The sequence below is a fragment of the Fringilla coelebs genome (genome assembly GCF_963513975.1).
Source record: "Fringilla coelebs genome assembly, chromosome: 8".
Classification (NCBI taxonomy): domain Eukaryota; kingdom Metazoa; phylum Chordata; class Aves; order Passeriformes; family Fringillidae; genus Fringilla; species Fringilla coelebs.
The window spans coordinates 19,441,217-19,468,262 of record NC_140066.1 but is presented as its reverse complement, the minus strand read 5'-3'; the positions used below and the strand labels follow the sequence as shown (position 1 = coordinate 19,468,262).

At 36.2% G+C, this 27,046-nt stretch overlaps 1 protein-coding gene across 1 annotated transcript in view; it reads left to right on the top strand.

Annotated features, from left to right (window-relative positions):
• Positions 1–230: 230 nt before the first annotated feature.
• ERCC6 (ERCC excision repair 6, chromatin remodeling factor) overlaps positions 231–27,046 on the top strand; it is a gene marked incomplete at its 5' end in the record, with an annotated part of 43,382 nt that continues 16,566 nt past the window's right edge. The window contains 7 exons of the mRNA XM_084210774.1: positions 231–700; positions 3,120–3,240; positions 4,713–4,821; positions 6,473–7,199; positions 14,250–14,375; positions 18,053–18,215; positions 22,140–22,268. Coding sequence (XP_084066900.1) covers positions 231–700; positions 3,120–3,240; positions 4,713–4,821; positions 6,473–7,199; positions 14,250–14,375; positions 18,053–18,215; positions 22,140–22,268 — 1,845 coding nt within the window. The remainder of the gene's footprint in view (positions 701–3,119; positions 3,241–4,712; positions 4,822–6,472; positions 7,200–14,249; positions 14,376–18,052; positions 18,216–22,139; positions 22,269–27,046) is intronic.

Below are 27,046 nucleotides of genomic sequence, written 5' to 3'. Positions count from 1 at the left end.
ACACGTTGTCTTATTTGTCTTCATATCAGTGTCTTCCAGGAGGGTTAAACATAGTTGTCTCTGAGAGGTTTTGGTCACTCTTTTGATGGGGAAAGTTGGTGTGGAGATGCCTCTGCAGGGAGGACTGATGGAGAAGTAGTCAACCAGGTGTTTTTAAACAAGAATATATTATAAACATGCTATGGTTTGCTTACTGGGCAGGGGGGGGCACAGTCTTTATGAGGAGTCTTATGATAATGTGCTTCTTCTTTGTTGCCTTTGAGCAGAGGATGCCAACGCACAAGAGTCACCCCCCAGACGGTATCCAAGAACCAGAGTCTGCCACTACTTCAAGCAGTGATTGCCTACATAATGATGAGGACTTGGGAACTGAACAGGAAAATGGCATTTGTGACAGTGGTGTGGAAAATAGTATGGGAGTTCCCAACTCTGACTGCCAGGCTTCCACTTCCATGGCTGTTCCTTTGGAGGTGCCCAGAAGAGGACATCCCCTTTTACAGATTAATAGGCAGCAGATTCAGTCTGTCTCATGTAGTGCACATGCTGCTGAGCTCAAAGATTTAGGAGTTGATGTCTATGACCAGGATGTGTTGGAGCAAGGAGTTCTTCAGCAAGTAGATAATGCAATTAATGAAGCGACTAAAGCAGCAAAAATAGCTAATGCATCAAAAGAGTATGAGTCAGTACTGGAGGATTTGAGGTAAATTGTGGTTTTTCTTACTGTTTTTTTCTGCTACTGACAATCTAATGAGACTTGGTGTCTCCTGTTTTTAAAATCTTAAAGAGGAAAAGATGTTTTGGAAGTGCTTGATCACACATACGCTCTGGAGTCACCTTTTAAAAATGAAGAAAATATTTTTCACGTTAGACAATGCTTCATTGCCCTTATTTGACTAATCTAGTCATGCATCAAGGCAGCAGTGTGGAGTGCACCTCCTTTTTCTGCTTTGTCTCGTACCTCACCAAGATGCGTCTGTTTTCTGGGCAGTGGAGAATGGCCTTATACTCTGTTATTCAAAGCTACAGTCAGAAAAAGTGTCAGTTCCTCAATTCTGTATGTTTTGTGGGGGTCATCTGCTTTGAGTTATGTTCCCTCTGTAACTTGGCTGACTCCATCTCATGAATGTCCTAGAGCCAAAACTGCCTTAGCACAAGTGTTTGTAAGAAGTGCTTAATGATACCTCAAAGGAATCAAATGCTTGAGTAACACTGATACTATTGATAGTAGAAGACTTTGAGGAATAGGAGCCAGTAATCTTTCAAATTTTCATCTCCCTTTCTGTTTCAGTCTCATTGTAGAGTTACTGTGTGAACTATTGCAGGTAAATTATTCTACCTGTGTATGTTTCACTGTATTGCATTAATAGTGGTTTTTTTAGTGCTCCAGAGTGCTTTAAGTCTCAATTATATGTACTTCATTACTTTTCCAGCTTGGGTGTGGAGATGTGAAGTTAAATAAGTTTGCAGCACTGAAATCTAATTTCAGGTGTTGTAGAGCAGATGAACATAATGAGTAAGGTGTCACTGAGAGAGAGAGTATGGAGCAGCATAACCATTACAATTAGAGCATGTGGTTATTGAAAGAGTGATGCACAGCACTGTTAATTACTTTGTGTTTTCCCATTCTTCTTTCGGAAGCATCCTATGATTTTTCTTATCCCTCTATTTTCACCTTTCCCTCCAAGTCGTAAAACAAGATTTATATGAGGGAATGCAAATGGTTTATGCAGATTTGCAGAATCTTGTCTGCATAAAATGTAATTTGAGAATCTGAAAGTTAAATTTTGATAAAATTAACAGGTGTAGCTCACTTTGAGCAGAGGGACTAACTGACATGAGTAAAGGGTAATATAATTGCTTAAAATCCTGTAGTACAAGGAATGCATGACTAGAGAAAAAATCAGGAAAAAAGTGGTTTTTGAGTAGTTGGCACAGAGTTCATGGTAGAAGCTGCATTATTCATGATATACACACAGATTTAAGCAGAAAAAGGAGAATAAAAACGTTTGAAGTTAAATCCTGTGTAAATTACAAAGTCCTGTTAATTAAAGTTTTGTGGAAGAAGAGAGTGTCAAGAGACTCCAGGGCCAAGGAAGCAAGAGCCAAAATTAGGAGATGTGCAGGAGGATAGTGTACTGCAAGCAGCGCAACTGGAGAGTGAGAAAGAAAGGGGATGGTTCAAAAATGTTAAAAGAGAATGGAGAAGTGAGGATGGCAGTAATTGCTGGGGATCTGGCAGAATATATCTCCTAGGAAGGATAACAGTGGTAGAGTTCAGATTAGAGCTGGAAGTAAACTGGGCCCAAAAATTTCCTCCCTGGCAATGGAGGAAGCTTCCTTACTTCTTTTCTTTGCATACAGGGGATGTCCAGAAGACCTTTGCAGGTCTTGTGAACAGTTGTCTTTGACTTTTTTCATAATGCCTTGAGATTCTCATTTGTGTATCCTTATGAAGTATTCTGATGTATGAATTAACAAACCTAGGCTTCTTGCTTTTGATGGTGGGATGCTTCCTTCTTCCTTGCAAATGAATTCAACAGCAGAAACATTAGGTTGTAGCATGTAGTTCTACTTGAATTTCATATTTTATATGGAAACATGAAAAGTGATAGTGCGTGGGTAGAAGTTTAATGTTGATGTGCTCTTAATTCTTTGAACTAGTCTGTCTCATAAAATTGCATTTTTGTCTTGTAATCTACTTTTTGCATAAAAGGTTAAAAATACATGTTTCCTTATATAAAAAAATGGCATCAAACCGTTAAAACTGTTTCAATTCTTGGGTTGTTTTGTTTACCTTGAATAATGAAAACAACCACTTTGCTTGTCATCATCAAACTTGTAACTTTTGAGTTATAAATACTACAGTGGTTGTCAGTTCACATTCTTCTGCAGTTTTACTATTACCAAAATTTAGTTTAAAAATATTTTATGATGTACAACTTTAAGTGTTAATCTTTCTAGTGTTGTTTAAATATATTATGCTTATTCAGAACCTTGCCTTTAGACCTTTTTAAGTCTTACATTAAATCTCTTTAAATTCTTAAATTGTCAGAATCGAGAGTGTGCTTTTTTTCTTTCTAGAATTTACCAATTCATTGCAGTCTTATTATTTTTTTCAGATCATGTACAACATCTCTGAGACATATAAATAAAATTATTGAGGAACTTTCACCTCAGGCTGCTGACAACAAAAATATTAACAGAAAACTAGATTCTGTAAAACGGCAAAAATATAACAAGGTAATTGGATTACAGTAATTTTCTGTTAACAATACTGAGTTTGTACTTTGTCTCAAGGTTTGGCTTTTGTTATATAATTCTTAATTATATAAGTTCAGAGTCAGTCTAGAATTGCTGTTCCTTTCCTTTGAGATGGTTTCATACTAATGTAAAGAATTTAAAGTGCTGAATTTTTTTTCAATCTGAATTTTGGAACAAGATATAAAACTGAAGTTCCAGTCTTCCACTTCAGAAGATTGATTTGCATTAATTTAATTAAAACCCTCATAGGAGTATTTGGAGAATTGACCAAGCCTTGTTAGGGCATGATTCAGTAGTTTAACTTAATATCAGGTCTCATGGTTATTCCTTCCTTGTGTTGTTTTCCTTAACCCTCTTTCATTATCTATATCTTGTCAGTACACATAGTTTCTCTCTGTGAGCCCCTTTAACTCATTGCTTTGTCAGAAACTGCTGCAGCTTTTTTCTGGCAGAGCAGAGAGTTAAGGGAGTTGTAAAGCAATCCAGCTGGCATCAGGATAATGTTGGCAATAGACCTTTATAGCTGTGAATAGGAAAGAAATTTCTGCTACTTAGGAATGTAGCACCTTGATCAGCTCATTGTCTGCTGGAAGTTCACCCTAATACTTTCTCTAATGATAAACCTGACTGTGAAACTTACTGTCCTTTGCCCTCAGAAGGCCAGTCTTAGGTCATTTGCCACGGACTCATTCACTTGCAGTCAGAAACCCTGATAATACAGTGCTTGTAATGTAGCCAGTTAAGGAAGTGATGGGCCAGAACAGAGCAGTGGCAAAGGACTAGAAAAAAGTAGCTGGAAATAGTAGGAAGAAATGCATTAAACCAGACTTATCGTTAAAGAAGGATCACTATTCTGCCTGTTTTCATACTGCTTGAAGAGATTTGTACACGTGTTAATTGCAGGGGAAGTTCAGACCTCCTTGGAAATTTGTTGTTAGCCATCTTTGAAGTAAAAGAAAAAAATCTTTTGAAAATCCTAAGCCATAAAAGTTGTCCTAATAACGTAAATTTTGCAATGAATTTGATTTTTACTGAAGTATGTGCCTTTCTAGGTGAGGGAATACTTCCAAAGCATGGAGGAATGTAACCTTCACATGCAAATGTGAAGGTTATGTGTCCTGTGTCTTTGTTTTACTGGTTGGAATGGTTTGTTTCACAAAGGAAAGTTAGCAGTGTGCACATGAATTCTGTGTGTTAAACAGCCCAATCTTACTATACACATATGGCAAGATGCTCATACACCCAAAATTGTGTCTCCTGTGGGTTGGAGCCCTACAGTATTATGGTGATGCTTTTTCTGCACTTTTTTTTCTCACATGTGATACTGTAAATATTTGAATGAGATTCTGCTTGAAAATACTGTAAAGATATTGATTTAAGTGTTGTTTAAAAGGTTAGCAAATTTATAAAGCAGACTAAAAATTAAAGTACTTACATAAATCTTGTTGAAGGAGCAACAGCTGAAGAAGATAAAAGCAAAACAAAAACGTCTTCAAGGAATACTTGGTTTAACGGACTTTACTGATGAAGCAAATGAGATTCTATATGAGGAAGATGAAGGTATGTGTGGAAAAGGCTGAAAATTCCTTCTACTTTGTAATGCCTTTTTTTTTGTTTGAACGTACTTTGTAAAATTTTTGCCAGTAAGGAAATAAATTTAAGTGGTTGGCTTTCAAAGAGAGTTAAGAACACTTATTCTGTACACCTGCAGATTTGCATATCTTGGCATATTCATGTGGGAAGTTTTAAAAAAGGGATGTTAATCTGTGTTCAGCTGTGTAGGGATGGCTGAGACACATTAGAGTATTGGGCTTAATAAATTGGAAATCCTAACTTTTTTTTTCACAGCTAATTTGATAAAGATGACTAACATCATGATTGAATTACATTTTATATGCTGGATGCAATCAATCAGCATTAACAAAATTGGTTTTTCTTTCTGTTGGGAAGTATCACTAGAAATGGAAGAAGGAAGTGCTCTTCTTTTCAGGCTGCAGTGTTATTTTTAAAATTAAAAGTAAGTTTTCTTCCAGAATATATGTTGCCTCAGTGTTTTGCTAGGTGTTCTTTCTCTCTGCTCTCTGAAACTAAGCTTGGCCACAGTCAATAACCTGCAGTATTTAGCAGGGCAAGTTTGGGTCCCATTGGTGTCTGCACATCACCTGTGGATTATATTGTTATTTGCAGAGGTGGAAAAACTCTTTGTGCTGTTTGACCCTTGCACATGTGGCTGGAGTAGATTTCCATCTTGTACAGCTCATGCTTCTCTCCTGATTCAACAACACTTAAAGGAGTCAAAGCCTCAGTTAACTTTTCTCAGTAGAAAACCATCTTAAATCCTATTTTCTTTGGAGGGCTCATGCAGCAAAACTCAGGCACCCAGTGAATTGAAATGTAACTAAGAAGTGAGTGGAGCCCAACAGAAGAAATGGAGCAGTTCCAGTTGGAAGGGGTGGAGATGGAGGGGTTTTCATGCCTGGTGCACTGTCATTACTCATTAAACATATGGTAGATATAGTGCTTTAAAATGGGACATTTAAAGCTGTGCTGGCAATCCTCATAGACTTACTTTGAAATTCTGGGTCCTAGTAGTGGATCTCAGGGCAGAATTCCCCTTCAGCTTCCTGAATTCGAGAGCTTTGCTTTTTCTTTGGTTTCAAACAGCAGTTACAGTTTGTGTATAGTAAGTGCACCCAGAAATGCTCTTTTATGGCAGAGTGCTGTGCAGCCAATCTGACTTTAAAAGTCATTATTTTCATATTAGTATTATCGGCTAGGAAGACAGGTTTTGAGTTTTTGTGTTTCGTTTTATTGTTTGTTGTTTTCTCGTTGGGTTTTTTGAAGCATATGGTAGGACAATCTGTGTTTTGTGAGATTTTTGTCTGTTGTGGTGTGGTAATCAAAGTGTCAAATTTCAAGCTTTTGAGTAGGACTGAAAAATCAATAATAAAATTGAAATGGGCAGTGTTGCTGCAGATGGGAACACAGTGGTTTCCCATTCTGAACATGGTGACATCTTTACAACTGACAACATGGGTGGTACATTAGAGTTCATGTATCTTTGGGAATTGTAATTTTATGGTAGTTCTTGCTGCTGTGTGTTGTTTCAGAAGTATTTGCATTTTGATAGTGTGTGTAACACCCTTGTTCCTGTGTTTTAGCTACACAGAAGGTATTAAAGCCATGCTGTTTGTTCTGACTTTTGTTGCAGAACCCGGTCCATCATCCCTTGGCAGTATGCTTATGCCTGCTCAGGAAACAGAGTGGGCAGAGCTCATCCGAACCGGTCAGATGACTCCATTTGGAACTAAAATACCTCAGAAGCCAGAGAGGAAGGCACGACAGTTAAGGCTAAATGAAGCATCTGATTTTGAGAAGTACTTAGCAGACCAGGCTAAATTGTCATCTGAAAGAAAGAAGTTATCCCGTCACAAAGGAGCAAAGAAGAAAGCACAAGCTAAAAATGTTCAGTGTGTGGCTCCTGCCGCTGCCACAAAGGAGAAAAGTGGTAAAGCCCTCTCAAAAACAGATAAGCGTTTAAAAAAACACTTGAGAGAGCTTCAGAAGCATGCCCTTCATATTCATTCAAAGGCCAGGATTCCAAAGGAACAGAAATATCTTGAGGCCAAGAAGTGCAGGCATGAGCAAGAGGATGATAGTGGTGAGTCTGAGTATGTACCTGATGAGGAGCTCTTTGATCCAGAAGCAGCAGAAGAGGAAGAAGAGCAGGCATCTTCTCTTGCTGAGGATGATTCTGATTATGAACTTAAGAGTTTATCAAGAAAAAGAAAACATTTGGTGAAGAAGGGTTTTAAAGAAGCTGAAAATGATGCTGACTATGTTCCAAGCTCTGAGGAAGAGGAGCATACACCAGGGAAGCACAAAGTGAGACGATGGAGAGATGATGGAGACGTGGATTATTATAAACAGAGACTAAGGTTAGTCCTAGACATTTTTGTTAATAATAATAATAATAAATTAGTATGTTGAACATGCAAAGGACAATAGCTATAATAGACTGCTAGGGAGTGTGTTGAAGTAAGGGAAATAAGATAGTCAGAAGGATCATAGATAGCCTTCCAGAAGGATTCAAACATGGAGCTTAATTACAACAACTTTGCTGTTGAACTTTTCTTGTTGTTATAGGTCCTTATTTGTGGATCACCTGTGCTAATATGTGATTTATGAAACTTGTATAACCTATTTGTTGGTGATCACAGGCATGTTGTCTCTTTTCTAGTATAAGGGTTGAGCTTCATATAATTAACTTCAGCTTGTTGATGGCATGTGTACTTTTAATTAGGTACCTTTATTGAACATCCTTCAGGTAGTTACATAGTCCTCTAGAAAATCATGGAACTTGAAATCAGCTTCTTTAGAGTGAGAGGAGGAACATGTATTAGGACAGTCAGTGAAGGGTGATTGATGTAGTGATAAAGCTTAGCATACGAACTTGATTAAAATGCTTGGGAAGCTTGAATTTTACACTTCTCTGGAAGTATAAAATCTTATGGATTTAAATGGTGCTGTGTCAGAGAATATCAAGAAGTAGAGGTATAAACACCATCTCTCCTGTGGTGAGAGCCTGGGTTGCTGTGGACGAAGAGGTATCTTCTGGTAGCAAAAGTGCTCTCAGTTGGAGAAAATCTCATGTAGGAAGAGCCCAACTTCACTTTCACATGCCAGGTTACAAAGGCAGCTTAGGAACTGGGAACTGATGTAAGGCAAACCCAGGATGTTGCTTTTCAAAAGTAAGGCATAGTTTATTGCTCTTGAATAAAAATTTTGTCAAGAGGCTAATCTGAACAATGTCCAAAGGGTCAAAACAATATTTTTTCTATGGTATGCATTAACAAATGTAATTGTTCTTAATCGGTTAAATATTTACTGGTTTTTTGAATAAAACTGTATTCTTCACATTTAAAGTAGACCAATATTAAATCATTTTTAATTCAGTGTTTTCATCAAGAGTAATTTATTTTGATTGAAAGTTTTAATATGACTCACAGTTTAAATTCATTCAAAAACGTTTTTTAATAACGTTAAGATTGTGACAATTTATCCTTAGCAAAGTCATAGACTACATTTCTTTTGGTTACTGAAGTTACAATAAAAGCCTAAATGAATTTTAGAAATATCAATAACTGTAATTGCTACCAAAACACTACATCTCTTAAAAATTTCATAGCTACAGTTATTGTGGCTGTTAAGCTGCAGCTGTCCACATTGATGTTTTTATGCTGACACCCCCAGGTAATCTTCATTATGGGAAATGCCATGAGAAAATAAAATGTAGTGAATTAAGAAACATATTAAGAATGCTATAGAAATGCTGTCATTTGCTTACATTTATATCTTGTTTCATGTCAGTTTTACTTTTGAATGCAAACGAATGGGTGAGATTATGGTATATTTTACCCGTGAGAGAGGCAGAGGAAAGTCCTTCAGGATTACTTTATTCTTCTGAACATCTAGTCTTGTGCTTGGCAATGAATTCAGTCCTACACTCTTAGAGACTGAAAATGAGTTTCCTTAACATTAAAACTTTTCAGAGATGGGACTTCCAAGAGATTGGTCTGTGTCAAGGGGAAACTACATTGATGTTGTTAAAACAGGATAATTAGCTAACTGCATGACTGTAGAGTATCTCTAGAACAAGAGATTGTTGTCAGAATATGAGCTCTTTTCTGTAGGAAATGTCAGGCAGGAGAGCAGCCTGTCCTTCTAAAGGCTGCTTCCAGCGCTTTGCCTAGTCACTCAAAGCAAGGTGTGAGCAATGGAACATGAAAAAGTAAAATTTAGCTATGCAGAATCAGCTTAGGCTATCAGGAATTTCAGATTTTTTCCCTTGGGTGGGTCTTGCCTTTTTCCAGTTACTGTTACTGTAGCCATGTTGCTGTGTAGACCTGCAGATGAGCAAAATCTTCTGTTATGAAAGGTCAGTGCCTAAGGTGAATTCATAGCTTGCTAGAATAGTGAACAGTACAGGATCAGGTTTATGGAAAATAAGGTTAATAGGATATTGTCATGCGCCTATAGGTAATTCAGATATTCACTGAAAATTAGTGTATTGTCATTCCCAGCTATCCATACTGGCTATTGCCAGCTGAAGCCAGAAGCTTAGGTAGTCAGTCCCTAGGATGGTACTGGAATGTCTCAGAGACTTGATCCCCATCAACAGGTATATTACTAGTGCCTATGTCATACTCAATAGTGACCATCTTCATCTAGAAATGTTCAAAATTGGAGCTGGTGAGATCAAAACCTGCTCCCTCCTGCCCAGTGGAATGCTCAGATGTCATGGTTTAACCCCAGCCAGCAGCCAGGCCCCATACAGCCACTCACTCACTCCCCCACCAGGGGAGAATCAGAAGGGTAAAAGCTGGAAAACTCCTGGGCTGAGAGAAAGGCAGTTTAATAGGGAAGGCAAAAGCCACACGTGCAGGCAAAGCAAACCAAGGAATTATTTCACTACTTCCCATGGGCTGGCAGGTGTTCAGCCATCCCCAGGAGAGCAGGGCACCATCTCAGCTAACTAACTTGGGAAGACAAAACTCCATCACTACAAATGTTCCCCCCTTCCTCCTTGTTCCCCCACTTTATGAACTGAGCATGATGCCATCTGGTCTGGAACAGTCCTTTGGTCAGTTGGGGTCACCTGTCCTGGCTGTGTCTCCCCCCAGCCTCCTGGCCAGCGTGGCAGCACAAAAAGGCCTTGTTTTTGCATGAGCCCTGCTCAGCAATGACAACAACATCTCTGTTATCAGCCCTGTCCAGCACAAATCCAAAACACAGCCCCGCACCAGCCACTGTGAAGAAAATTAACTTAATTTATCCAAAACCAGCACATCAGGTCATGGCATAATCAGTTTATTTGAAGACTATGGAAAAGATGAAAATGAACCTGTTTTTCAACTTCTTTTACCAAGAAACATAAAACAATAGTAACCTTGAATGTCTGTTAAATGTTCAGGAAATAAAACGGTTTTGTTTTTTTTCTCAACAAGAAAACTGCTACTTTTTTTTGGTATTATTCTCAAGCTTTGCGGATATGGAAATGACAAAGTATCAAGAATTTTTTTATATTAATTAAAGTTTTCCTTTACATATATTAAAATGCCAAGCATAAGTATAAAGTAATTTTTTCTGCTTATATGTAGTTAATACGTTACATTATTGACATCAGGATGGTGTCAATATAAGGTAATAGCTTGGAGTTACAATGAACCTTAGCAGTCCAAAGTACATTCTTCCCATGCCAGTTGTCAGTATGTATCTGCCTGCTGCTTCAAGGAAGGAATTCCAAGTCATACTATGGGAGATCAGTGTTTTCTTGTGTATTCTGTATAGTTTGTTAAGTAGTTGTTTGACTTCTATTGCTGTCAAGTGCACAGAGGAAAGGCTGGGAAAGCTGCTTCTTTTCTTGTCTCTCAAGTGATATTGAGGCAGTTGAGTATCGGGAAGTTTTGACTTGTCAGTACACAAAGCAGTTGATTCATAAAGAAAAAAATTGTGTTAAATTAAATTGGTTTTCATGTGCTAGCTTTCTTTGATGTATCTGAGTTCCCAAAACTCTCTGTGTTTCAAAGTGCTAAGTTAAAAAAGGATTAAATACTACCTTTCCTGAAAGATACTTTCTTAAAGCATTCTTACTGCTCTTTAAAGTGACAAAGCCAGGACACAAATGAAGATATATTTTCTCTCACTCACTGAGTACACCTTTCATTCTAAACTCAAGTGTGTAATTGTCCACATCAGTCTTAATTTACTTATGGAGGCTTGTGGTACTAAATGCATGTATTTCATCTGTTAGGACATACCAATTAAATTCACCCATATAGACCATAAAAAGTTAGATCAAAAAAGCAATACTGAATGCGTCAATTTAGCAAATTAGAATAATCTGTAAGGGATTCTTAACTGTATAAAATATAAAACATATTGTGCTTCACAAATGCAAACTATATTAAATACTCAGCTTGGTTCCTGACTGCATTAAAAAAAAAAAAAAAAAAAAGTTAAATTGTGCTCATTACTGTTTTGGGTGCAGAATTTCTTTCTGGGGTATTGCAGTAAATGTGAAATGGGCTTAGTATCTGAATACATTCTCATATTACGAAGAAATGTAATTGTATGATATGTAATTGTATGGCTTTCATACTTCACTTTCAGGGATAAAATTACATTTATGTTAATGACAATGGACAATATAAGATTTCTCAAAGGTCATGCTTCTGTTTTTTAAAGAGACTTGGATAATATAGTAAAACCTGTATTTTCTGATTGTTTAGGCATACTAATGATGTTTAACTGATGTGTAAAGAATTTGTTGACCAAATGAGCAATAAGTTACTATGTATTTAAATCAAAGATGATGACCACTATTTCTCCCTCCAAAGTCTGACTTCCAGGGAAAGGTACAAGACCAGATTAGCCAACAGACTGACCTGGTCTTGGAAATAGTGTTTGTCCTCCCTTGGCTTCAGCCATTTGGCTATTTACACTTTTCTACATAAAATAATGATATTTCACTGTAGTATACCTTAATGGTGTGTGTTACATTAAGCTCACAGTCTTTCAGAAACTGAATAGCTTCTTCAAACTTTGAAAGTTATTTGTGATAACAAGTTGCTGTTATTTCTTTAAACTGGTAATTGATGGCTAAAAACCTCTAGATATTTGGAAGAGATGTAGTACTTCAGTGAAGTAACAGAGCATAGAAAAAGGAAATGTTTTTTAGGAAAATTAAGTACAGGGTTTATTAGTTCAAATTCTATATATTTTCCATGTATAATTTTAGGAGAAATCCCGATGTCAGTCGCACTTCTTGAAGAAAATGTACTAGCTGTATGGAGATGAAGTGCCTAAATTCCTGGACAGCTCTGAGTTAACTCTTGGTTGTTCCTGGATCATTTTTCCCAATGCACACTAGAGGGCAATCTGCTCCTTCCCAGGGGAGGCTACTGCTCCTGTGCTGGCTGGTGGTGATTCGTGTTGGAGTACAAAATTAATTGCAAATTCTTGTGCAAATTATTGCCCTGTTTGGGTTTAGCATGAATTGTTTACCTACATGTCTCTTTATAAGCTTTGTAATCTGTAGTTGTTTTGATTTTAGTGTGGTAAGTAGGAGTTTCCTTCCTTGGTTTGAGTCCTGTCATAACCCAGTCAGATTAAATAATCAAGTTGTGGCATGTCTCAGTTCCAGTAGTGATGCAGTCTGAAGCAATGACTATCAGCATTTCTCGATTTGAATTTCTTTTTCTGGAACTCAGAAAAGTAAGACCCTCTGTGACTGATAGCATAACATTGTAGTGCTGAAAGAAACATAAATGCATTCTTATGCTATGTCTCTAGAATGTATCATATAGATGCTAGACTGCAGACCATGAGTGTAATTTTGCAATTTAGCAGACTGCTAGTCTAAGGTAGAGATTTCCATTCCTGTTAGGATAGGTTTATAAGAGAGGAAAACACTGACACTTCATGTGTTTTTAGTAAGTTATTTTTGACTACTTAGCTGGATTCATGATTTCATGTAATGAAATAAGAAGACTCCTTTATAAACATTAGCAAATCATCAGTTTTAAACAACTGATGGCTGTCTTTGTACATCTGGTTTTTTCCCTGGATATGCTCTTTTTTCCCCTCATCATTATTTTTGCTTCTGAAGACATCTTGACCTAAGAGATCAAAATATGCTTCAGTGAAACTGGCTCTCTAAACCTGACCAGCATTGTGTTGTCAGTTTTTCAGTGCTTTAATTCTTAGCAGTGATTGGAGCTTATGTGTATTTGGAGAAGGTGGGGTTTATTTTGAGTTAATAGAACAATATCAAGTTCATGAGTAGTTCCATAAAGACAGACTTGAAGTATTTTCTCAAAAGGTACTGCTGAAAAGTGCATCTAGAAACCTCACACAATCAGCTTTCTTTCAGGAGAAAGAGTCTATGATTGTATTGCTTGGATGTGAAGTGTTGAACTTCTTCCCTGCTCTCTTGTTCCTAACACAAGCATTCTTAAATTTGCCAGATATGCAGACACCATTAAGTGGAAGTTTGCTTTTGCACCGCATTCAGAACAGTAGCTTATGGGTGTTTTTAATCTGTTGTGTGCCTTGCCAGTTTCTGTAGGGATTTTGTCAGTTTATCAGCCACATTCAGTGTGCCTGCATTAAATGGCACTTCCAGGAGAGAATTCCAGCAAATGCCAAATCGTCAGTGAAGTACTGTTGGTTGAGTACATAGCCAGCTAGAGTACACTTTACCTTTAGAGGCAGATGGGTTTAGGTCGCTGAAACGCAAGTTCATCATTTTGTCAGAATGTTGAAGATCCTTTGGTACTTTCTCAGCAGTGGGGGAATGATGGGACAGGAAGGTAATTCTCTAAGCTGCCTGGAGTCCAAATAAGTTGAGGCTGCAAACCACAAATCACACTGCAATTCCAAAACCTCATAAAACTCATTCTCTTAATAATGACTGTGTTACAGGTTTAGAGCATGTCACCCTGAAGATGGTGATGTTTTCAACTGAGTCTTCTGTGTAAGATTATACACTGCTTCACTTTTCTCTACAGGAAGGAAGATAAATTTAAGTGTTTGATTAAATTAATAAAATAGCTTTGGAACACCTAAACTTTGTCAATATTTTGGCAGGGGGGGGTTAAGGGAAGGGAGATATAGGAGTTTAAAGTTGCCAGGCTTTTTGGTGCTATTAGCTGTTGATTCCATTATATATTAGTATTTTTGCCTATAGAAAATCAGAACATTTTAACTAGCTATAAAACATGTACCTTTTCTAATATTCCTTAATATATCAGACATTTCAAGCATTTACTTGCATAATTCTCTCCTCTGAAGGATTGCTATTTTAAATCATCACATCAGAGCATGTGGTTTTTTTGGGGTTTTTTACTTGATCAAAATTCAGTGTCATTTTCATGCAGAATCTTTTACATGTTGTACTTGAATGTTGATTCCTTTTGTTACTCCAGGAAGTGGCAAAAAGAACGTTTGAAGGATAAAGAACATCAAACAGCTGAGGAACTTTCTGAAGAAAGTGACGTTGAATTTGAAGAGGGTTTCAAAGTACCAGGATTTCTCTTCAAAAAGCTTTTTAAGTATGTATTGTGTACTTTATTTCAATATGATGTTACTGTATGCTGTTATTAATATTAGTAGTAATAGTCATAGTAAGTTCCAGATCACCTTTGCTGTCACTTTTGCTTTAGTGAATGATGACTCAACTTTTGTTTCAATTGTTTCAGTATGATTCTTTCTTTAAAAAAGAGTTCAGGATCAAACTTTGAAGAAATAAACTTATTGTGAGCACAAAATGCAATTATGTGAAGGTCATAACTAGCTGATGTGAATATTGTAAATGTGTATTAGCTAAACTATGAATTGAGAAGCTCTCCTTGCCTATTTGTATAAATGCATTCTTTTATTGATATATGCTTCCTCCTAGTTCAGGTGTGGAGTGGCAGAATAATTTTACTTTGAAACATAAGATGATGATAAGATGTAATAAAAGAAAACAAGAAATATGGTGTTTCTCTGATTGAGTGGAGTGAAATTTTCTGCCAGTAGAAAATATGGAGAACTTTTTCTTTAAGTAACTACTGAAAGTCTTTTCAAAGTAACTGTTTGTAATTCGTATTATAAAATAATCTTGAACATTCTCTGGTGGATGGAAAACACTGTGCAACTCATTCTTTATTTATTTAATACTTAATTACAGATTTCAACATAAAAAACTGTTTCAGTTTTTTAAAACATAGTGCCCAGTGATGCTTTCAAGTTCATCTCAAAAAACAAACAAAAACTACAAGTTAGCAGCTAACCAGTTAATTTTATCCATAATCTCTCCCTTAAATTTCACGCATAATGGGCTTGAATTCAGTTCTGTTGGCAACATTTCACTCAGCAGGAAAATCTTCTCTTCTCTTGAAAGCAAACTCTCTTGAAATCTTATTGTAGTAGAAAGCCCTGGTTTATAATGGGTGTGTGTGGTATCCCTTCCAAGAGAACCACTTAGTTGTGACCTCAGAGAAATTATTACTGTTGTCCTGTAGTCCTCAGAAGGAAAGCACTAGCTCTGAAATGGGATTGAATTAATGCCTTGGCTGCTGGGACCATACAGAGCCAATCTGTGGTCTCCAGTTGTTTATGTGAAGGTACTGCACAAGTGTTCATCTTGAGGACGGATGTGTGGTCTGAGCAACCCGAAGGGAAATGAAATAGAGCAGTCACTAAAAATTAATCTTGAAGATGTAAGCCTCACTAATGAAGGGTATCCCTGCAATCATGAGTCAGTTGGCAAAACTTCTTAAGTGGTTAGAAAGATCAATTGCAATGAATGATTTGTCTGACTTGTAACTTAAATGCTGAAATCTCCAGCGTAGGAAAGCCCATAGTCAATAGACATTAAACTGTGGAGTTCTGAGCAAGTTTAGTACAAAACAGGGAAGTATATTGGCCCAAGGACATGTATAATATGTACTTTAAGTGATCTTCCTGCATAGTTAAATTCCAAAGTTAGCTCATGCTGGGAATAGGAGACCCTCAGGTTTGTTCTTTGGTAAGCCTGTTAAAGTGGACAGTCTGTTTCTTCCATGCACACTTGTCTGCTTTGCTAAATATTGATCAGGAATAACATGGATGGTGCTGTGGAACAAAACTTAGCAGACTTGCAAACATTGCCTTTTCCCATCTGCATAAGTCTGCAAGAATGCTTTCTCTATGAGAAAAAAAAAACTAGCCTTCATCACTGTTTGCTTCCAGTGTGTGATTTCCCTGATAAATCTGAAATATAATTTTGTCTCTGCAACAATGCAGCTGAACTCTGGTATCTGCTGTGGTGAGTTTTGAAGGATGCATCACGGCATGATTGCTTATGTGAAATACAATACAATGTAACTATTTTGGTAGCCTAGCAGCACTTTTATTTACTTCCAGAATATTTTTGGAATTAAAAAAAAAAATTCGTGCAATAAAAGTTATAAAAGTGTAAGGTTGAAAAGAATTAATTGTCTTTCCATATAACCACAAAAATGGAGGAAGGTGTGTTCTTTTAACTTTTGAATAGTTACATTGCTTGTTTATATGATCATACAAAGACAGCACCTGCATCTTTCATGTTTTTATCTAACCATGAAGTAGAATTTTTCACAAGCTTAATTATCTACTGTGAAGCTTTCTCAGGAGAAGGAAGGAGAGGGAGAAATATGTTTATAAATTCATCTACTTTTAAAGCTCTGTATGTAATCCTAAAAATAATACAAGTTTATATTAGGAAGTTATTGAATGGTTGCCTTCGGAAGAGACATGCTGAACATTTGTCTGGGGGAGCACCTTCTGACTGGAATTAGGGTTATTTTCAATACTTTAATGTTTTTCAGAAGATGTTTTGTCTTCATAAAATGTAGTAATGATAGCATCTTAATCCAATTATAGCTAATCCTGCAAGCCATTTCATAGTTGTTTTATAGATTGCTGCATTTTAAGGTGAATTAATTTCTAATAAAAGGGTTTCTTAAGGGCTTCATGGCATAATGCTTTTGAGACACCAGCAGATAGTGTGATGTCTGAACCATTAGATGTGTTCTTTGATCATCTTTTTTTAACTACTCAAGCCATTTGTTTGTCTCCATTTAGCATTCTCTAAATCCATACCAAACTCATCACAAATTGATTTTTAATAGTACTTTGTAGACGCTAGTGTCATTAGCTGTCAGTAGTCCTAAATATTATTTGTTCAAGGATGGAAACAGGATTTTGAAATGCACGTAAGAAATCACCTCAAATGAATGACCCCTATTTTAAAAAAGTGTTTTGTTCTTTGCTGTGCTCTGCACTCCAGAAATGCATGCCATCAAGAAAATTATCAGTAACCTTTTTTTCCTGTAAGTTACAAGGCACTGAGGTGCTGAAACATGTTTGATTTTTTTTAATGTGATTTAAAGGTATGGTTTTTCATTTATTTCTTTTGCTTTCAATTTAACCCCCACACATGGTATGTTATTCCTACTGGTCTCACTATTTCATGTTGTTATAAAAAGGTATGTCCTAAAGTGATTCTCAGCCCAGCATCTTATCTTCACTTTTTTAGCTTGCTGTCATAAATCTTGCTTTTTAGTCTGCTTCTTTTAAGTGGAATGTATTTTACATTGTTGCTTTTACTAGTTCCAATGAAGGGACTGGGAGTAGAAACTGCCCTGATGCTCTCACATAATGCTCTGCTCTATCCCCTACACATAGACTAAGTTTCTATTGCTTAGTCTTGGGTTTTTTCTTCATTAAAAGAGACTAAATATTATTAAATAAATTTATGTTTAAAAAAAGCATGGTTTGGCAGATGTGATCAGTTTTTGTAGTAGAGTATGAAATCTGTACCCCTTAAATTCAACCTTTTTCTTCAGTTCAAGGAGTATGTTCCAAATAATATCATTTACTAGACCCTTTCATCTTGTCTTTTCTGAAAAGATAATGCTTCATAAGAGTAACTTTTAAAGTTGCTTTTAGCACTTTAAATATATATGAAATAAAATACCCTCTAATTACAATGACTGTCAGTTTAATTAGAAATGTTTTAGTGTTGCATAAAGAACGAAAGTCACATGTAATGTCTGAGTGCATCAAAAATGTATGACCTAGTAAATACAGCACTCATGTAAAACACACATCCAGCATGTTACAGTAACTGGTATGAGAACCTTGCCAAATGATTAATTCATGAGTACTTTCTGTTATGATCTGTATTATCAAACATTTGCCATCTTCTTTTTCCTTGTTTTAGGTACCAGCAGACAGGTGTTAGGTGGCTTTGGGAATTGCACTGCCAGCAGGCAGGAGGAATTCTGGGAGATGAGATGGGATTGGGCAAGACCATTCAGATAATTGCCTTCTTGGCAGGTCTGAGCTACAGCAATATGAGGACTCGTGGTTCAAATTACAGGCAAGTGCTTCTCTGCAGACTGTCAGTCTGTGGAGCTCAATTAATATTTCATCAGATGTATTACTGGTGGAGGAGGGTCCTGTGAATTATTAATGACATTTCAATTACAATATTCCTTTAATTCTTTTAGTGGGGGACATCAAAGGAAAAATTTTACGAGACAATGGAGCTGTAGGGCAGGAAAAATTAAACATGTAACACTTTTAATGAATTCCAGGCATTGATGCTTCATTTTGCAGATGAGCCACACTAGATATTTTGGGTCAATATAGTGTCTAAGGTTACCTTCCACAAATGGATTGTTTACAAACTCAATTACATTAATATCAATAGTTTACACAATATGGAATTTTAAATTAGATGTAATACCTTTAGTTCCATTTATTAAATTTTACATTAAAATATTTGTTCTGGCAAGCCACCAGGTAAATGTTTTACAGGAAGTAGCAAGCTGATTTGCAATGAAAGTTAGAGTTTCTGATGGGCAGGGAATTATCCATGCCAAAAATTAGTAGTAAGAGTAAAACCAGTAACTTATGCAGGGGAATTTTCATCTGCTTTTGCTTTTTTGTTGTTGCTGCTTTTCAAAACATATGCTAGTATGACTGGCCTTTCTTACAAGGTATTTCTTTTTTTTTCTTACTGAACAATGCTTTAAAATTTCTTATTCATAGGTGGAATTACTGGCAAGATACTTGCTTGTGTCCTCAGATTTGCAAACGCACACATGAATAGTACTTGATTTTTCTACTTCTGTTGGCCTGTTTATCTGATGTAAATAGCTACATGAAATTTAGCAACTATCATAGTACTGCACTAAACAAATAATTACCTTTATATTGAGGTATGTTTAAATTATGTTTAGCTTGTACATGAATTGTAAAATAATGCTTTAAAGAGAAAATATTCATATATTCTCTTTAGTTGCTTCCTCCTCTGGTCTTAATATAAAAATAAACTCCATAGGTCCTTCACTCAGGTCAGCTGAGTTACTTTAATATGGCTGCCTGGCTAAGGGTGCTATTGGACAGATTATTTTATATTCCCTACCCCACTTGAGAGACCACTGAGTTGATGGAAATCCTTCAGGGACATCTCTTGACACTCTTAAATAGTGCAAAACTACAATAAATGTTCGAAAAGGCCGAAATCTATTTGCCCACCTAAGCTGCAGTGCTCTTTCTGCATGTAAGATAAGATAATGTGTTGAGTTTAAGTTTTGGCTGGTGCATGTCATTGAGTAATCATGACAGGAATTCCATGGGAGGAAACAAGGCTTAATATGTTGGTGAAGCTTGCAGTGATTTTATGTGTGTGATGCTGTAAGGCAGACAGTCTAAACAACTTCATCTTTCATAGTCAAGTGTTTAGCTCCCCTGGGCTGAGAAGGCAGTAATACTAGTTACCAGTAGTACTGGTTAACTTGTTTCTACTTGAAAGAGTGTAGTCTGATAGGCAGGAGACTTCCTGGGCAGCCTCTCTGCAAGGCCAGCACTAAGAGGGGACACAGCTGTGTGATCAGCACTGTCAGTGTGTTCCAGCCTAGCTTGGGTTTCCTTACCTTTGTGTGTAACAAAAACCTTTTGCTACAGACTTGCCTTCATTTATTTGAAACATCAGATGAGAAACTGACAGAAAGTGTATACCGTGATTATTTACCCATCTGTGCTCTTCAGGATACTGAGACATAAACAGCTCAATCTCTACTTTGAGTGGCAGAGATTAATTTCCATGGTGCTTAGGTAAATAAAAAATCCATTGCCCCAGAAAAAGTGTGGTGCTCTTGCTGCCCTGTTCTCTTATTTTCACTAGGGTTTAGTTATTGTTTCAGCTTGAAAACATGATTTGCCAGTCCTTGGCAACATTTGGTTATAATGAAACGTGTTTTCTTGTGCTAACTTTTTGAGTGTTTAAAGATTATAAATATAGCGTGAGTACAGTTTGCTTTTTCTTGGTAGTAAGTTACAGGAATTGGAACTTACATGCAATTCCAATTGCATCCAATTAAATAACAATAAGTAAAGGATTCTTGTGAATTTTGGCTTTACAAACCAGAAGCAACAGAAGAAGAAAGAGATTTGGATATATTGACCAAATATGACATTGACCATAAGCTATTAGTACAATGCAGCTGTGAAAAAGGGACAGAATACAATATGGCAATATATTTGGAGTAAGAACAGGGCAGTATGATTATCTTGGTACAAGGCACTAGTAAGACTTTGGTTTTGAATGTTTTAAGTGTCACCTTTGTTCACAGAAAACAAATATAAATTGGATAGGCAGCAGAGCAGATCTTACAGTGTTGCAGTGATTAGGAGAATGAAGGATGCCTCCTAAGTGTAGCAAGCAAAGTATATGATTTGTTTTGTTTTGTGGAACAGCTCAGACTGGAAGAAGCTAGATGACTCTTTTATATAAATAAATAAAAGCTCTCAGGAGAATAATAAAATGTTGGCTAGTGGAAAGTGGGTAGAGTCAGACTAGACATAGAAGAGTTTTCACACAGCCAAGCAGAGAGGGAGTGGAGTTTCTGAAAATTGATCCAAGGAGGTGTGAACTCTCTGTGTAAGCTGAGGGGGGAAAATCTGGATAAACCTTATGTGAGCTTGTGTGAATATAGACCAGGGGAATAAACAGATGTATTTTGTTACTACCCATGAAAAGTAAGAAACTAGTATGTTCTGGGAAAGTTGGCTTTTTTGCTGTAGGTATTTTTAAGAGCAATAGCAGTGATTATTTGGATTCGGAGCACAGTTGAAGTTATTTTTAAGTCTCCAAGTTCTTACTTGCCTTTGGATTGCAGGGAGTTTTTTCATTCGAACATGTAAGGTTGTGTTATCATATTTTTCATAATAAACAACGTCCAAGTTGTTTTTCTGCATATGTATAAGCTTTTAATAAAGAATATTATTTCTTCATGTTAGCAGTTTCTGAGGACGTTAAGGAGTTTGGGATTTTTTTAAGCAGGGTGTTGCTGGTGTCTGAGAAATCCTTTATTGCTAGCAGTGTGTGATCTTGAATGTATACTGTGATCTTTTGCATTGTTTTTTTAGTGTCACTTGGATAGTACATAGACACAGATCAGTGTATGATAACTGAAGCTATTGCCTTTGTTTGCAGAGTCATTTTTTTCCATTTTGTAAAGAGCAAATATATTTGAAAAATAACTGCTAGTTACCACTACTTAATATATTTCTTACAGCATTCTTGGTATTTATTTGTGGGAGTAGTATTTTTTATTTGGCTGGTGGGCAAGGGATTTTTCCCTTCTTAACTTTAAGAGCAGTTCTGAACTTCATATACGGAATGACTTTGTTTCAGACCTCTTTAGTAATTCTCAGAAACAGTAATATAGTTATGAATAAGAAACTTATGAGACAGTTTGAGCCAAGTTCACATCTCAACATCCATGGATGGTATGGTCTGCCACTTTAGAGTCCTTGTCTTATCAATAAACTTTGGTGATGAGAGTACAGTATATTACCAACATGAAGCAGAACACCTGTGTGTAAGTTCATTTGTGAGACTCTAGCTACACATTCTGTATAATAGAAGTAATAAAATAATTGCTTGTTAATGATTTCTTTTTGCTTATAGAAACAGCAGTCGCTAAAACCTGATTTGTAATATCACAGGAGGAAGTTCCCTTATGCCTTATTGTTTGGAGCTTTTCTATTCCTGTTTAGCTTGATAGATGCATCCATTAACTGTTCAATGAGTGGATTCTTTTAGCAGTACCCTCTTCATCTTCCTTTAAAAAACAGACTTCCAGGAAAACAAATTGCCAATTAATTTCCATAGCTCTCATATTCCACGTAAAGTATGTCATTTTAATATGTGTGTATTTTAATGAGCCACTTCATACAGATTATTTATTTCATATCAAGGGTTTTTTTTTCCTTGAATACTCTGTTTTAGGTACCAGGGATTGGGTCCAACAGTGATTGTCTGTCCAGCTACTGTGTTGCATCAGTGGGTAAAAGAATTCCACACTTGGTGGCCTCCATTTAGAGTTGCTGTGCTCCATGAAACTGGTTCTTATACAAAGAGTAAGGTAATGATTGACATTCATTTCGTAATTCTTGAGGCCTTTTTTTTTTTTTTTTTGTCACTAGCAAAAAAAAAAATCCCCTGTTGCTTAATTGCTTAATGCTTCTGTGTAGGAAAAGGCTTTTTCTGAATGTATTAAAAGAACAGAAAGTTCATTGTCTTGTATAGATTTCATAGTAAACTGGACTAAAAGGGCTTTGACATAGAATACATGTTTATTATGATGAAGACTTGTATTGCCTGAACAAATTAAACATAGTAACAGGTTTCTTGCTTGAGGTTTCCTTGTGCTGTAGTCCATGCTAGGAGTTTGACTAGACTGCTTGTACACCAGGTAAATGCTTGTAGCACTTGTGAATTCTCTTCTTGCATTTCTTTGCATCACTGGTCATTGATCTGATATCTAATGTGTTTTGCATGCATGGACAATTTCTCTTCAGTTGGTTGCTGTCAGTTGGTGTCAGTCTCATTTTCTTTAATGGCACAGTAACTTTGTTAGTTTACATTGTTTCAAGCATTGCCCTTTCTGCCTTTCAGTTTTCTTTGATGGTCTCTTCATATGCATGTTCTTAGTCTGTTTCTTAAGTTGGAAAGCCTGACTTGTATGAAGTCTGAAACTTTGGTACCTTGCAGGAACAAAACAAAGAAAACTTAGATTTTTATTTTCCCCCATCATATTTCAGATGTCTAATTGAGTTTTCAGGATTCAGCAAAGCATTTTTAAATTTCTCTTTAAATATTTTATTGAATTTCTTGTAATAACATTAAGATTATGTGGTACTTAATTGCACTTGATTAAACGTATTCTGAAGTAATTGATGCAGTTACAGTACCTAGCAAAAAAAGGAGTAGCACACTCTAATGTGCTAATAGCTTCCTGTTGTTCAATTAACTTGGTGTGTTTTCAAGCCCTAAAAGTCTGTTGACCTCAATAACACGGTCACATGTCTTTGTAGATTAAATCATGGTTGCTTATTTTGGGCTGTTTCTTAATTAATGGACTTGACAGACTGACTCAAATTTTTCCTTCTGCAGGGCTAGTAAGGTTTTCAAGATTTCACCTTCCCACTGTCATCCTTCAAATGCATATTCAACAACTTAAAATTAAAGATGTAAGCACTTTGGAGCAGATTTAGAGAACTGAACCTAATGCCTCATCTTCTAAGAGCTGTAACAGTGCTTTAAACAGGTGTCACTGATAAGGTCTTAGCCATATGCACATTTTTTTCCTAGAGGCCTCTTAATCAGAGAAGAGCAAGCTAAAGTAAGGGAAAAAACCAACTTTCCTGTTTTACTTCCCCTTATAACTGCAATGAAAAGTTTGCTACTATTAAATTAGCATAAATAACACTTGTACACTGAAAATTTATCACATAAAATACATGACAGATGATTTACACCTGCCTAGGATTTCTTTTCAAAATACATTATGAATACTTTAGTTCTGATCTTACAGCAATTCCATCTGCTGATAATCTATGGCATTGCAGAAGAACACTTTTGCATATCTTAACTTTGTAATACTCATCCAGGGACCATTCTGGCATAAGACATAAAAGAATAAGTAAAATAAATATTAAAAGAGTGGTTAAACTGCGTAAGGTCTTTGAGATTAATTTTACTTAGCTAAAAGCCCTGTTCACCTGTAGTCTGAGTGTGGCACAGGCTTGTTTAGAATTAACAGACAGTTCCAGGATTCACCTGTTCTAATTGTGTATCCTAGTTTATCATAAAGTAAATGAGGGGAGTTTAATGTTGGACAGTTCCAGGAGAGGACTGGGGAACTGAACTTTGTTATCAGCTTGGAGTGAGAAAGGTCATTTCAGCCTCTGAGGAGGCTACAATTTTCTGAAGCAGTGGAGGAACATTATTGTCCTCCAGACTAAATGGACATCAAATAGTGAAGATCTTAATGGATTTTGAGGACTACCTTATCCTGTAGTGGTTGGCCAGCAGGTTGTGGTAAAACCTAGTATTGCAGCTTGTTCTCTACAAGTATATGAAAGAGGCATAGGTGATTTCTAAGGACAAAGATCAATGTAAAACTGTTGGATGAGAATTTTGGAGAGAAAGGGTCAAATAGTGACAGATGTCCCATAAGGCAAGACAGTATTTCATAGCAGAAACACACAACGGCTGAAGTTTCATTTGATAAAATTTAAGTTGATGTTTTAGGTGAGATGGATATATTTAATTTTTCACATAATATTTTCAGGCATCCTGAAATCTTAGCAAATACTAAATCTTTCAATATTGGTGAAATCATACGGTTTTTTGAATAGGCATTTTCTGGTGTACCTTCTAAGATGCACAAGCATTGATGCAAGAGCCTGTCTCCCAGCTCTTCAAAGTTGCCCACTGAAGTATTTCACTTGACACTGAAGAGTAGGGAAGACATCTGTTCTGATTGTTTCATCATAAATTGATTCTAGGCAATACTTCCCACAGCTGTTCAGTTAGTGACACTTCTTTAGTGTTAGAAATGGACTTTGAGCAACGTGGTAAGTGAAAGGCTCTCTGATTTTTACCTTTTTACCAGTCTGTTTTGGTTTTCTTTGCAAGCAGTTATAGGATTTTCAGAATGATAGTATGAAATAACAGCCTGAATTGTGAGGACCATGTTGGCTGCAAATCTTGTCAGCCTGTTTCAGCTCAGTCATTGAGACATCTCACTGCTATATTTGTGGAGTTTTTAACATATGCAAAGCTTCAAAAGAAACACTCGTTATTCTTTTTCTAAAATAACAATGGTAGAAAATTTTGACAGTAAAGGAGGGAAGTATATTCCCATTTCACCCCTTGGACTATGACTAAAGGTCTTCAGCTATCTATAAAGGAAGGCAAATTGGTGTTTTAGATGAGGGAAGGAAGACACAGCAGCAAGTTGGAGGGGTTTGCAAGACTTTTGAGCTTAAGGAATTCAGATGAAATGTAAAACTTGCTCTTTTTAAAAATTATTATTATTTGTGATTGCAGAAGATTATTTAGCTCTTTTAAGATGATAAATGGTCTTAAGTTGGAGCAGTAGGTGGAACCAGATTTAAGTAATAATAGTCTTCCCCTGTGAAGTCAGCTTTCAGTTTGAACAAGGTATAGCATTTGTGGCTAAATGTCCTGAAGTGCTATCTTATGCTATTAAGCTCCTACTGTGGTTTGTCCTGTTGTTTTAAAACTTCTGTTGGCACGTGAGCATTTGTAAATCATAGAATGTAAGAGGCAACATGAACTTTGGTTATCATCTTTAACATATCACATATGGAAGGAGGCTGTATTTTTTAAGTTCAAGACTGAACTTTAAATTTCCTAATCTTTAGAAGAGGTATCACCGAGGTTAACAATTCCTTCTGATGTTAGTCACATACTGTTTGTAAATGTGTTACCTTGCTTTCCCTTATTCCGGTCAAATGCAGGACACACAATGCAGCCCTATAAAGTAATTGTCAAGTTCATGATGCTTGCAGCTGTGAAATCATCTACTTGAAGATGGCTTTACACATGGAAAATTTTAGACCTTCTAGCCTCACAGTAGAGTACATAATCTACATGTAAAAAAGTCAATTTCAGAGGTTACAGTTACTAGCATGATGGCATATGGAACCTGCGTTTTAGCCAAAGGCTCTATTTCTGACTTAAGGACCAAACTCAGATAAAATTAGTATCATGCTCCAAGAAGTAGCATTCTTGTTAAATATGTAATAAGTGTTTTAGCTCTTTTTATTGCAACTTTTACATCATTAAACATTATAATGTGTTCTTTTGAAGCCTCTTCATGGTGCCATTTAGGTTTTTTTGTTGGGGCAGGGAAATAATAAAGAGGTTTTATATGTTGAATTTATGGATCCCCAGGCCTGATGGTTGGTTATGGGATGGTGATAAGCCTACGGAAGTATGCACTTTTGTTTCACAAATGATATATGGTTGGATAAGTGACTAGATACTATCTCTAACTTCATGCTTGCCTCAAAGATATCTGAATGTTTAGTGAATGTTGTAGTTATTAATAATCTGTGTCTTTAGGTTCAGTTTTAACATATGCATTTTGGTCTAAGAAAATTACTGGTTTTAATAACAATACATAAGAGTTCCGATTTCAGGTCCTCTTAAATATTTTTAAAATACTATCAAAAAAAGGAAAAAAACTTACTTCTGTAAACATCTGTCCAAAAAATTGTCCTGTTTTTTTTACCTTCAGAAACAAATTTGTAGGTACATTGAGGTACCAACAGGAAAAAAAGCATTTGCTTAGAGATATGTCCTTAAAATAAGTCATGAACCTTTTAGCCGTAAAAAATGGTGCTTGCCGAAATTCATCCAGTCTTTGTCCATCTCATGTGCTCCAGTGAAGACAAGGCTACACCATCAACTTACCACCCAGTCTGGGAGAAAATACTGTCCCTGAACTGTAAAGGCCTGAATTACTGTGCTGAGCAAAAATGCTCATAATTGCTCAATGTACTCTCATGTTCCTCTATTAATTAGCATCAGATAAAGGCCAGAGTGCAGAATTTCAAAATTAGGTAACTGCTGTGTAATCTGGCATTAGTAGGATTTGTCTCTTTCAAGCACACTTCTTTAAACTTAGTGTAACACTTTATGGCCTGAAATATTTAATTGAAGTGTATTTCCAGAGAAAAAACAAAATTTAGACATGCCTTAATCTAACTAGACAAGAAAACTGTGGATTAAAGAAATAAAAAATATATAAATAAATTATAGATAGATTAAAAATATATATAATATAGGTATTCTATATTTTAATATATTTTATATACAAAATACTGT